A 14,159-nucleotide genomic window follows, 5' to 3' on the forward strand; every position below is an offset into this window, starting at 1 on the left:
AGGGATCAAAAGATAGGAATTGCACAGGCAGAGAACATGGAGTTGAAATAACTGAAAGCAGCTCTAGGTGTCAAGAGGTTTTGGCTTTGGTTGCTCTAGCAGCTGAGTATAGCTGGCTGATGCCCCAGGCTGGTGCTTCTCTGCAGTTTCACGCTGGATGGCCCGAGGACAAGAAGCAGGGAGGAACCATGTCTGCTCTGGTATCCACAGGGGTGGGTGGGATAGGGGCTCTCCAAGTGTCTCTCATTTTATTCCTTCCCTGTGAGTGTAACAGATCAGCTGTCCTGGGTGATGAGCTATTGGAATGGACTCTGGGAATCAGCACATCCACGTCTGTATATATACACACGCATACACATGTGTACATGTGTGTACATGTATGTGTGGTGTGCCTTCATGTGCACACACGTGAAGGCAATATACACCAAACCACTCTCCAGGCACAGCAGGAAAACTGGTGCTACCCCTCATGTGTCTGTGCTCTCTTTAAGCATCTGCATTGCCAGTTCTCGCCTTTTCTGGGCCACACCTATTTTGAGAAAATGAACTCCGGAGACAGCAGAGTGATGATCATAGTTTCCCTTTCTCTCACTCAAATAGCAGTATTTTTTTTTCTGCAAATATGTTAGAGGACTTTTGCAAAATACACTTATATATATGTATGTGTGTTTATGTGCTTATGTATTCATAAATAACAAGAAATTTTTTAGGCTGAGTTTATGTTCTACATATGAAAACATGTAATACAAAAAAATTCCATCTCTGCCTATTTGTATGGAACTTTGTTTTCTGGCATAAGTTAAATACATCTGCTATGGAGGAAAAGAAACAAACAAAACATATCATGATTAAATCAGTATGCCACTAAAGTAACACACTTCAAATTAATTTTTACCGTGGGATACAATAACCTGCCTACTCACTGGCATAAAACCAGTGCATACAGCTAGTCCAAAAGTATTACATTTCTCTTGGGGTGGAATAGAGAAAACAGTTTTATGGGAAAATAACTTACTTGATTATTATATTGTCTTTTATTAGCTATGAGTTGTCTGTGGCCAACTTTTGAACTGTTTTACACTATGGCTCTATAATTGCTGTAAGTAAATATAGACACTTTGTAAATATTCTAGTTTAGAGAATCTGAGCTGCAGTAACTTGGACTGACTGAGATGGTGAATGCATTCTGCTACATTGCTTCTTGTCCCAGATCAACTGAGTTCAACCCTTAGAATCCTAAGTTTAGTTAAAAAAAAAAAAATGTCGCCCAGATTTCCCAAGCACCTACCTTTGTGACAATTTGTGCTATTGTCTATTCTTCCCCATCTCTGTGTGCTTGTTTTGGGACGAAGTACAATTTTGGGGTTACTGCATAGGGAACTGATTTCCTATGAAATCAGTTCTAGTAGTTTCCTATAGCAGAAACTACTATCAAGAAAGTGATTCTTATCTGCCCTGGCAAAAATCAAGAATGGCTCTTTGAACTTTTTCTCTTTACCTCACATCTGCTGCAGTCCAACCTTCAAATTACTTGTCAAAAACAGCATACAGCTTGTAAGCAAATTCTGAACAAGGCTAAATCCAAACACTTCAGAGTATTTTTCTGCCCCTGCTTTATGTGTACCATCAGCTGCAACAGCTTTCTCTTAATTACTTTAAATGTGGCATATCGTGTTTGATGAAGAGAAAGACTCTGGAAACATGAGTGACACTTCTGCTGATCACTGGGGCAGGATGTGCTTGCAGAGCAAGTCGTGCCTGAGCACCACCACCACGAGACAAAAAAAAACATCTCAAAAATACTCCCCACTTGGAGGAACTGCCACTGGCTGGATGCAGAACAGTGTGGCACTGTCTCTGAGATGCTGCCTGGCAGCTCAGCCCCACTTCCGTACCTGACTGACAATTATTCCTACCACATGCTCCCTTTCTTTCAGTGTCACCAAAGCATTTCACACAGCAACTGGTACCACACTGATGTGCCACTGATGTGCAAAAACCCAGTGTCATTAATAATCTGAGAGTGTCTCAAGGGAATGCAGAGCAGTAGGACCCATAAACATTTTTATGCATCACAGCCATGTCCAGCTCTGCTGAACTAACAGAAATGAAAAGAACTGATAGCAACATTTTACTTCCAATGTTTGTAATACTGCAATTTTCCAATGACTTGATCATAAATCCGTTCTACCAAGGCTCAATCACCTTCCCTGCCCACAATTCAGAATCTCTTCAGTTGCTTAATTTCCTCTGACTTTCTGAATAAAGATGATTTCTGGCCCTCCATCTACTGAAAACAATAGCTTCCTTCTGACTTCAAAAAAGATGTGTCCCTTAGGGCCCTACTGGACTGCACTGCTGCCTTGAGAGAAAAGACCACAAAAGAAAAGTAGGTTGAGATGTCTATTTACAGAACCCTTGATAGACATCATTTCACAGTGACATTTCTAATTCAGTGTCATTGTTTTGAAAGACTAAAATTATTATTTCAGGCAGGTTGCTTTCATGCATTATGCTCCAGTGTTGCTTGACTGCTTTCCAAACTGGAACAACTGAAAAAATGTGAAGCGCTCCAATGATTTTAAATCACTCTAGTCAGGACAGAGTGATTTAAAATTATTGGAGTGCCTCACATTTTTATGAGCTCTCAGTTTGCAAGCAATGGAGGTCCTAGCAGTCCTAGGCTACAGCACTGCAAAAAACAACTATACATGATCATCAGATTGAAAAGGCTTGCATTTAAATTTGGAAATGGTAGGAATTTGAAGATATTTAACACCACCATAATTAAAGCAGTGGCTGTACACGAACAGTAAGAAGACTCAAGCTAAAGCAGTAACTGCGAGGATACCAGACTATATTGTGTGACATCCTGTGAGCTGCAGTCTCTTTATTCACAGACTCCTCCTAACACCTTGGTCAGCTTCTACATTGCTATCTGCTACCAGCCAGAGATGTGGGTGTGCCCCTACATGCAGCACAATATGGGAAAGGAATCACACCACCTACAACACAGGGAAGGCCACTCTGGAGAGTGGATATTCTCGAGAATACCCATTTTTTAATGTTTAGCTCCTTCAGAGCTTGTGCAGGACACCTACTCTCTCCTGCTACCCTTTCATGCAGATAACAAAGAAAGAAAAAAAAAAGATTTATCCCACAGTGATATATCAGCTCAGCTCTTTCGTTTTTCATTTATTTGTACTGGCAACTCTTCTTTAATTTATAATACAGATTCAGAACAAAATTTGTTGCAAAATAATCTACAAAAATGAAACCCTTAGCAGCTGTAAATGGGCACCATTTCACTGAAGCTAATGGATTTATACTTGATAGAATGAGCTCAGGATCTGATCCATTATTTGTACACCAAATTCCTCACTAAGTTTTGCTTCTTTCTTTACCATAAAAGTACTGAAAGGAAAACGATAATAACAGCTCTTCTGTTAGTATCTTTCTTAATAATTCAAGCAGGTTCTTTTTTTTAGTGACTTTTAACTTTGATGTTGTTAAATGCAGCCGCCCTTTGAAGACTCAGTACCGGTGAATCTGTTTTCCTGGAATATCTTGCTTCATTTTCAGAACTGCATGATTGTGTGACATCTGCTTCACATCTCATACGTGATCAACTGAGTAGGTACAACCATGGCATACGGCTGAGTTACCTCACAACAGTGAACACTGGTCTGCTTTCTGAGAAACAGCTTCTTCATATTAATTTTCTAAGAGTCTTGCAAAGATGTGACCAGTCTGCCTGGTTAAACAGCAGGTAATATAAGCTAACAGGGATGCAACAACTAACATGTATCCCATGACTGAGGCAAATACTTAAAAATTCAATTTATGAGCTACTATCTGATAAGTCCACAAAAGAGAATTAGGTTCATGGCTCTACTTTCTAAATTTTAGGCATCTAAATACCAGAATCTGTACACCCAAATCAGATACGTATATCAGCTTTCTATGCAAAGAAGTAAATATCTAAAAAATATTCACAGAAGCCATTCACTTGGGTGAGGAACCAGGACGCAGCAGAGAAAAGCATATACCTTGGACCCTGCTCACTCTGTGATTTGGCTGCCCTGTTCAAGGCTGGAGGGAATACCATGAAGATTCACGAATCACAGACCTGAGCAGAAAGACATTCCCAGCTTTTGCAACATTCCATGATAGACAACATATGTGCCAGCTGAAGTGGAAACCTTTGTTTTGTTCCCTCCTGTGCTGACTGTCAGATTGAAACATGCACAGCCCACTTAGCACATACAGCCTAAATTCTACATTTCTATAAGAAAACTATTGCAAGAAGCCACAAGTCTACTTATAATGACATTACCTCACAAAGTTAACTTTATTCATTACTAAAATTAAAGAACCTTAGTAAAAGTTTGTTGTCCCCTCCCACTTCTACAGATTCTTTGGTCTGGCAGCACAAGATGACTGGAAGGAACTCCAAAGAACCATTCTGTAAACGCTTAATGTACAGCTTTACATATAAAGCCATTACATGCATAGATTAATTTAAAGCTAAGTATTATTAAATACATTGCAGTATCTTAAATCAATAAACACCATCTTGGTTGCATATGCATGATTTCTACATGAAAAATGTAGTTAGTGTTATAAACAACCATATCCATATCAAAATTACTTAGGAGCAAAAAAACCCATGCCAGTCTCATAAGCATCAGAACGAAATGTGACCACGCAGTTTAAACATGCTTCACTCCCAAAGGCGAAGACAACAAAATGCTTTAGTGGTCTGTTAACTGTTTAAAAGAAAATCATGGTTCTGTGGCATATGTGTCATTCCCACTTCCACTACCCTTATGTCAACTAACAGAAGTTCCTAATGAGCTCTTGGAGGCTCAACTGCTAAGAACATTAACGTTACCAAAGACCCGTGCACGACTAACAGCTGTGTCCAAAGGAAGCTGAACTCATACCTTGCATTTCCACATAAACTGCCCTAAAGTTAAGAGTACCCCAGGAAGAAAAGAAGGGAGGAGACCATGGGTAGAGAGGAAAGAAGGAAGATGTTGTCATTGCTGATTCTGATTCATGCATATGGAACATATATTAATCAGGTCTGACAGAGGAAGCCAGCAAGTGTGAGTGTGACTAGAATCCAGCAGTTACAAAGGCTCATTAAGTAGATTAGAGGCTGAATATAGTTCTCTTTCAAAAGTGAACACTATGTCCACAAGTACTGGGAGTAGTGTTCACCATCCCTCTAGCTCAAAGTAGACTCGCTTAAATAATAATGGAAGGGCTTCAGCAGAAAAGATTTAAAACCTCTGTCCAGAATAACCTAGAACTCAGAAGCCAGAGCCACAGAAATAGACGAGAGCATTCACACTCCTGGCGACAGAAAGGGGAAGTGAGCATGCCTGCTCTAGATCCTGGGTGGGTACTCCCACTACCAAGCAATGTCTTACTACCTTAGGAAAACTACCTCTCTTCTATCAGGTTATGGACACCTGTCTGTATCTTCCTAAAACACCCTCTGGGGTGACTCCTACTGCAGGGACTTAGGCATTAGAAAGGCAATACTGAGCACCATCAAGACAAAAGCTCTAGCTGCGTTTGAATGATCAATATGCCTCATTTCTCTGAACTGCTACAGTCTGACGATTGCCTGCAAAACATAAAGAAAGTTCTTAAAATGGTACCAGTGTCACTTTTATTTCTTGACAGGTGGTAACCAAAAACCCCAGCATGCCCCAAACCAGCAGAAGCTGAGCCTCCCTTCCCTAAATGTTATGTAATGATGGTAGTCAATTTACACAAAAAAGATCTTTTGGGGCTGATACTTGTCTCATAGTAATTTTATGTCATTCAAGGTCCACTAACAACTGTTGATTTTACACCAGGGTGCCAAAGAGGTATATTAGATCCTTCAACTTCAAACTATCCGGAGCTTGGCTCATTTGGCACTTCTGTGCTACTGACACACACAGAACTTTAACAGATGGTCTTACAATACTGGCAGTTGTTTTGTACTGTGCTGGCGGTGAGGGGAAATACTCTACACAAATTGTCTGCAATTCTGGAAAATAAATGAAGTACAAATCCATATTAACCTCAAAAGCCAAACTATAAAAAGTCAGATTAGTCATTTAACGATGTATGTGCTCTGGGTTAAATGCTCAGCTGCTACAAAATCGTAGTATTTTCCTGCAGCCAGGAGAAGTATGTTTTGCTTCAGTTTCTGTCAGGAATATCCATAAAGATCGTATAATTACAAAGGTATTGAAATATACTAAAAATAAGCCTTGAGATCCTTCCTCATGTGATCAGCCCTGACTATCAGCGAAAGTACCTCTATAAACTGGATATTTTGACATAAACATGAAGCAACAGGGTGCAACTTAAGTTAACTGAATCTCTCTGTTTTCCTGTGCCAAACAGTATTCAAGAAAAAACACATCAGCTACTGTGAAAATGTTGAAATCAACAGCGATGACCAAGTAAACAGCAATTTTACATTTTTCCTCACCCATTTAAAAAGTGATTATGTACCACAAGCTGAATTTTACAGTCACTAATTTCACTGGTTGCAGTGGAACTTGCACTGTACATACAAGACCAAAACTGCTCCTCTTTGTTTCTGTGTGGCTTTTCTACTTTATTGTGCCAAACTATCAGATATAGCAGCTGGGTTAACTAGTAAACCATTTATCCAGAATACTGCTTTTTGAATGTAAGCACAATGATTTCCTTCATCAGTACAAAATCTCCATGAAATGCATATTCAAACATACTTGACAGTCTCATAGTGCAATTTCAGAACAGAATTTTTGAAAATCACAAATACTTAAGTACAGTGCTCATGTCTTATACTTGCTTTAAATGAAACATAGATCAAAAGATACTTCAAACTGAGATTTCAGAGGCTTGGTCTTTCAGTTCCCATCAGTTTCAATATATTTAGTTAAATAATATGCCAGTCACCTTGCATCTTATTTTCACAATGTTAGTTAAGTTGAAATACAGTTCATGTAAGTAGCTTCAAAGTCCTAGGAGGAAAACAGAACCTTAACAGCATTAAAATAAAATAGTTTTATAATAGAATAGGTACATTCCAGTCTTCTTCTGACTGAATCAAAGCTATATCCATTTTTCAAAAATTTTATTTTATCCACTACGTTTGGTTAAAAACATGGTTGCTGGAACTGACTGATATTATACATATGTGACTTAGACACCAGTGAATAGATCTTTATTCACTTAGTTCTAATTTTAGACTGAAAGATCAAACACCTCCTAAGTTTGAAGCTGTTAAAAGAGTTATTAAAACAACTAAATTTTCAATAATTTTCATGTTTTCTTTTCCTCCCTGGGGACTTTTGCCAGACTAAGATGATACAACATACTTCCAGAAAGTATTTATACAAGTGAAAGATAATGCATGTCTGAAAGCACGAATTATTTCTCCTCACAAAAATGAAAAAAAAAAAATCAAAAGCAATGTTAAACAGACACAGTCAGAATGTAGCAACATCAATCCCTCTTCCCAGGTATGAACCTTTTGTGAAACACCTAAATCTATGATCCTCAACGTGGCACTTTGCAGTGAAATTCCCAGAAAAGCAGCTGGTATATGCATTTTAATAACAATAACACAGGCACATCCTATCCTAGGTAGGGGTCCTCCCTTACAGATGTAGAATATGAGATAACATGACAACAAAACTTCATTATTGACCCTTCCCAGCTTCTGTAAGAACTGGTCATGACTCTCCCCAGCCTTCAGCCCATCCTCTGCAGAGCGCACCAGAGGCACACAATGAACATTTCTTGTTCTCAGAATGTACACAAACTCTCCTGGCAAGAAGGGCGTAAAACAAAAGTAGTCTCTTGGGGAAATAAAAGGCAAAGGCAAAGGGATAAGAGTACAGGATTTATTTTATCCATTCCAGCAATATCCAGCACGTCACCTTTAAGGGAAGGTTCAAGTAGTCTCTGCCTAAACAATAACAGAATCATCTGCCTGCAGCTGGAAGCAAAGGTCCTTCTTAATGATTTCACGGAATCATGGAATCACAGAATGGCATTAGCGGTATTGGGAAACACCTTAAAAATCCCACTGCCATGCACAGGGACACCTTTCACTAGACAAGGTAGCTCAGAGCTCCATCCAACCTGGCCTTGGACACTACCAGGGGTGGGGCAGCCATAACTTCCCTGGGCAATTTGTTCCAGTGCCTCACCACCCTCACAGTAAAGAATTCTTCCCTAATATCTAATCTAAACATACTCTTTCAGTTTGAAACCACTCCTCCTTTTCCTGTCACTACACGCTCCTGTAAATAGTCTCTCTCCATATTTCTTGTAGGCTCCCTTCGGGTACTGGAAAGCTGCAATTCAGTCACCTCTAAGCCTTCTCTTTTTCAGGCTGAACAATCCCAATTCTCTCAGCCCTTCCTCATAAGGTAAGTGCTCCATCCCTCTAATGAACTTGGTGACCCTGCTCTGGACCTGCTCCAACAGATCCCTCTCCTTCCTGTGCTTGAATGCTACATTTGGTACAACAGTAGAGATTCAGTAAATTTAGAACTCTGAAAGAGGAATAAAATCGCAAGTGCAGCATTTTCACAAAGAGACTGTATCTGTTACTTTGTGCTGCAGTTCATGTCCCAAGCTGGGCACTACTCAATTTTGATACAACAAAATCACAACACAGTTTGTCTGATTTATCTCTGAAATACTATCTCCTAAAATCTTTCTCCTTAAATACCTTTATAGTTTCAGTAGGCACTCCAGGCTCTGGAACTTTATCCAAGTAAGTAGTCAAGTCTTGATCCACATGTTCAAACACTAATGTTAACTTGGTCTCTCTGTCTGTTCGTGACACGGTGCACACATCAAACAATCTGAGAAGAGGAAAAGAACAGAAGAGGTAAGTATACAGGAACCAGTACAGAGGTACATTGCATCTCAAGCATGTCTATTTAAATTTCTTACAGTATACAGAATGGAAAACAGCCTTGCAAAGGCAGACCAATCTTTGAGCTCTTTATTCATCACATAACAGCTGATATATCAAAATTACCATCTCAGTCTCTCATTTGTGAATTCTGAAATAGGATTAATTATTAAGAACTCATCAGCTGTTAAATGTAAAATAATTACATGAAAATAATTTATTTTTTTGACACAGCAACCTGAGTTACTACAGAAAATTACATTACATTTATACACACTCTAGGCTCCAGTATTTATAATCATAAAAAAAAAAAAAAGCTGGAAATATTTTTGAAAGATACACAACAGTGTTTGCATGCACCTTCAGTTTCTTTCTACAGAATTCCCACGTATACCATTACACAGCTTTGTAATTAGATCTCCTTCAGCAGAAACGTAATTTTTTCACTGATCCCTCTTGCAAATTCCTAGACACAAGGAATACCTCCAGCATACTGTTTGGAAAAAAGCATTGTGCACAAGATGTCACTACTTCTTTCATCACTTTTGGTCATTCTTTTACTGGAACTTTATCATTTCACCTTGTTGCACAACACCGAACTAATCGACAAAACTCTTCATAATACCGCATTCCTATCTGATTACTCTACTTTCTATTGTTTTCTCTTTTTATGTAGGATTTCTCTCATCATCTCCATCTACCATGCCAGCTTTAACCACTGTTTTACCTTTTTCAAAAACATCTGCCCATCCTTCTGTGCTTCACACCTATACTCATACCAGTGATTTTCACTATCCTTCTTCAAGTCCCACTTCTACAAAATCCGAATAGAAAACCATCTAAACAGCAAGAAGGACATGTCTTCCCTGCTCATATACTTTACTAATGTGCTTATTCATTTATATTACAAGATCAGAGGTGAGGCAGAAAAATGAATCACTACTTTTACTAGGTGACAGTAGATTTAAAAAATGAATGAAGTTACTGGGAAAAAGGTCTAGACAGTTAAACTGAAGAATCTCTCACTGACAACAGACCAAACTAGTGTTGATACTATGGCTTAGTTTTTCCAACATCATATCAGTGATGCTGGTGTATTACTTTTATCTTTCATACTCTTCCTTAGAATTACTTTCTTAAAATTAAGAAGTGCAGGACTTCTGGTAATGTTATCAAGTAATATTTTTGTTGTTTGTTCAAGGACTAAAGGCTTTATATGCAGGATTTGAAGACAACTGATCACACACAAGGCCTTGGGAGTCCCTTCTTTTCCCAGAGGACATCTGACAGACAAGGACAAGATGTACGTGAGATCTTCCACTGAAGTTTTACTTCTTACCTTAAATCTCAATGTATTTCACAAAAGAAGGAAATACCAGAATTGGCATAACCACTTGGGAAGAATGTAATCTGGGTTTAAGAGAGCAGAATTTTTCACTTGACTTTCAGCATAGTAAGGCTGTGCTCTCATTTGACAGCATTTCCTAAATAATCATTGGTCTGACACTGAAAAAATGTTCATCAGCTACCATATTTTGAAAATGTATACACACACATTCATTTTAGGTTAAGGAAGCTTTTCAGAGAGTAATAAATTAGGAACCAGAGTTCCTAATTTGAATATGAATAAGACTGAATATGATAATAAGACTGTCACCCTACCTCTACTTGAAGACTAATCTGTACCTAATCTGTAATCATAATCTGAATAAACAAACATTAATTATTATGGTAACACAGTGACTGTAAGAGAAAATGTGTTGGCACATTTCTCATAATGACAGATACCGTTCTCTAAGACTCCCTCAATGGGGGGTACATGTCCTGTACATGGTAAATAAGTTTTGTGAAAAGTCACAAACCTTCCTGAAAAGTGAAATTTACTGGTACTTGGCTGGAGGTTAAAAATCTGCAATATATTTATATAAATCAAAGTGGAATGTAGCCGGACTGCCTATAATCCCAACACATGCAAATAGAGAGGAGCCAGACAGGTCTCAACATCTGAACATAAACACTGGAAAATATTTCCAACTGTATGATTCCTTTGTGTTGACCTACATTCACCTAAAATGTTCTAGAACACCCCTTTTGCCAGGTACTTAATACACTGGCAAAAAACCCATATTTTCAACTATAGCAGAGTTATAATTAAAGAAAAAAAGGAAAAAATATTTCACTGTATTAAACTTAGAAGCAACATGTAATTTCCAACTCACTGAGGAGGAAAATGTTGACTCTGTTAATTCTTCTGTATGTGGGTTATTTTGATTCTGGCATTTTCTGGCACAGCAAAATAAGGAACTCAGAGAAGCACAATTCTGGTTACCTTTTACTGAGTAATAATATTATCACCAAGTACTAATATTATCTTTCCTTTCCGTATACTCTTTATGTGAAACTCTAAATGCTTTACTGTTAATAATAAATGCTTCGGATTCTGCACTGGGCTGGGTACAAGTACATTATGTTTCCTCACAGAAAATACAGCTGCTACCTTAGAAAGATAATAATTTAAATCACAGGTTATATTAATCCATGATATTACAAAAAACCTATTAATCATTCTCGAAATAGGTTGAGAAAGACACAGCCTCTTTATTTAGTAGTTTCCACAGGGATAGAACTACTTTTTATAAATTATACTCTCTTACATTCACTCTGAGACTATCACCCATAAAATTGTCTTTGTTAATAAGGAACATCTCTGCTGCCTACATTGCACATCTCAGAAGCCATTTCCTCATGATTTTCTGTATGTGATGCATTAACATTGCACGTGACTGCCCCTCTGGAATAGGAAACAGCAAAAGGCCTTTCATTTAAAGAGTTACTGTGTGGGCACTGTCCTAAGTGAAGTAAATGTACCTCAATTAATACAGGATTTCCATACTGAATACTTTGTAAACACAAGCCCTGCCCTTCTATTGTACTTAGAAAATAAACACTTGAATTATTTGATTAAAGTAAGATCCGCTATGGGAAATCCTGCAAGCATTTAACAAGATGTTTGGCTGGGAGTCATACACTGCCCAACGTGTCCATCTGAACTGGAACACTGTTGAAGAGACACTAACAGAGAACCTGGGCTGTAATGCACACATTTTTTCAAGTTAATTGTACTAAAGCAGGAGCTTATCAGCTAAAAATCTCTGTCTCTGTTTTATTTTATGTGTTTAGTGCCTATTGGATCTTCCTATAATCCAGCAGAATACCCACCTTCCTACAAAAATACTTTGGCAATTTTTGCATGCAGAAAACCAGATGATGCCCCTTGAAGTCTCCACAGCTTCTTACAACACAAAATCTGACAAATGCAACCTCAGTACAATTTCATTTTAAAATACAAATACCTAATGCTTTTAAAGGAAAGACAGTTATTACTTTGAAAACTATTGCACCTACTGAGTGGTAGATTGTAACTGATCCCAGAAAGTCCCTAAATGTTACTAGATTTGCTTTTGAGATGATCTGAGAACTGCTATGAAGTTTCCCCCTTTCAAGTAGCATAAACATTTTTTCCAGAGCAAACTGAGATAACAGTGATGGAGATCAGCCCGAGACACCTGCAAGAAATACCGAAAGACAGATCTGACTGTAAGACCTGAAAAAAAATGTAGGACATAATTCCTCTTGGCTATTGTCAAACAGATGAATAGGTACATCTGGAAAATTAACTGGATCATACCCAAAAGGAAGACCAAGAATTAGATACTTGCTGCCAATGCGTCCAAGGGCTTACTGTTATTTTTCTGCAGTAGGACTAAGCCAACATGAACACATAGGTATCCCTGTATGGTCACTCACAGCACTGAACAAAAACAGTCCTTGCCTCCTAAAGATTTCTAGTAACATGGATTTACTTTAATTTTCTTTGGAACAGTGTCATCCTCAAGAGAGTTACTTCCTAGCTTATGCATAACAGAAGGAGAGAATTGGAGCCTTTGATTTATGTGTAGAAGAAATGCTTTAGAAGACTGTGGTTACGTAAACAGTGATATAATAACATGCAACAGTTTTAAGATTTCACAAGTCTGAGCAAATACACAAATGAAAAGAGTTTGGTGGCCTTAACCTAACTCTGAAAGGTATTTATCTGCATGACAGAAGACCAGCACAGAACTTGTGTACTGACAGTGTTTATGTAAACACCACAAGATTGGGATACCAAGACTATCATAGGCCATGACTAAGGTTTATTGACAAATAAGAGGAGGAAGACCTGAGCAACTTCTGCTTTTACTGCCTTTGGCTCAGGTTAATCCTGGAAGTTCATAAGCACAGAAAATTTCTGCCTCTCATATCGAGAAGTACTGAAGAACAATACAGTTGGTCGTCCTTTTAGTCCAAATTTCAGCAGCAGCCTCAGACTCCTGTGTTCTCAAGAAGTCACTCAGCAGCAAGCCCTTTGTACAGCCCAACTTTATAAACTAGGTACTCCTGAAAAAAACCAGTTTTACCCCTACTTTTAATATTCGCTACCTTTTCCTTTCTTGATATTGATGCAAAAAAAAGACTGCTGACAGAAACTAGTCTCTGCTCGGAATCACAAACACCCAAAGTATTGGAACAAAGGGGTCATCTTTCAGATGAAGAAGACAATAGCTGGGCAACTGGAGTGGAACATGTGCATTAGGAGAACCAAGCCCCACGTAGGAAATAGAGTTTCCCACTCTGAAACATATGACAGAGTTCTTTCCCTCTGTTCAGGACATACTGCTTTGTCTCATTTTAATCAGCAATCACCCACTTCTCCAGGCCTCTGAAAGCTGGTATTTCAGATGTAGAGTTTTCTTGCTCAAAGGAGTTTTAGTAAAACACTTTTAGATGGGAAAAAAATGCACATGCATAGGAAGAGGCGGCTAAATTCAAAGTATTTAAATGGCATTTTTCCTGGTATAACATCTGTAGAACCACATAGTAATGCAAGACCTAAGTTCCATTTTCAGAGGCACGTGGGGTCTTCGAGAGCTTCACAGTGTACTTTTAACTCCAGCTGCAGTGGCCCTGATGTGTACCAGTGCTTAAGGTATGGCTCCACAGCAGACTGCAACATAAAGAAGACTCTGCATCAACAGAACCACCTCGGTACTGGAAACCCACAGCACGAGGGCACAGCACTGCCTGCAGCACAGCCAGCAAACCCAGAGTCAGCTCCATCCTGCAGCAAGTCAGATGCCCAGAGCCAAGCTTGATTAAATAATCTTGGGTATGTCTACAGTGTTCATGG

General features: G+C 38.6%; 1 protein-coding gene across 3 annotated transcripts in view; it reads right to left on the reverse strand.

Moving 5' to 3' along the window:
- Nucleotides 1–14,159, reverse strand: part of CDK6 (cyclin dependent kinase 6) — a 135,531-nt gene that overhangs the window by 95,242 nt on the left and 26,130 nt on the right. For all 3 annotated transcript variants that reach the window (XM_059843274.1, XM_059843285.1, XM_059843279.1), the window contains exon 3: nucleotides 8,741–8,876. In XM_059843274.1, the coding sequence (XP_059699257.1) occupies nucleotides 8,741–8,876 (136 nt within the window). The remainder of the gene's footprint in view (nucleotides 1–8,740; nucleotides 8,877–14,159) is intronic.

The sequence above is a fragment of the Haemorhous mexicanus genome, chromosome 1 (genome assembly GCF_027477595.1).
Source record: "Haemorhous mexicanus isolate bHaeMex1 chromosome 1, bHaeMex1.pri, whole genome shotgun sequence".
In the NCBI taxonomy this organism is placed as follows: Eukaryota; Metazoa; Chordata; class Aves; order Passeriformes; family Fringillidae; genus Haemorhous; species Haemorhous mexicanus.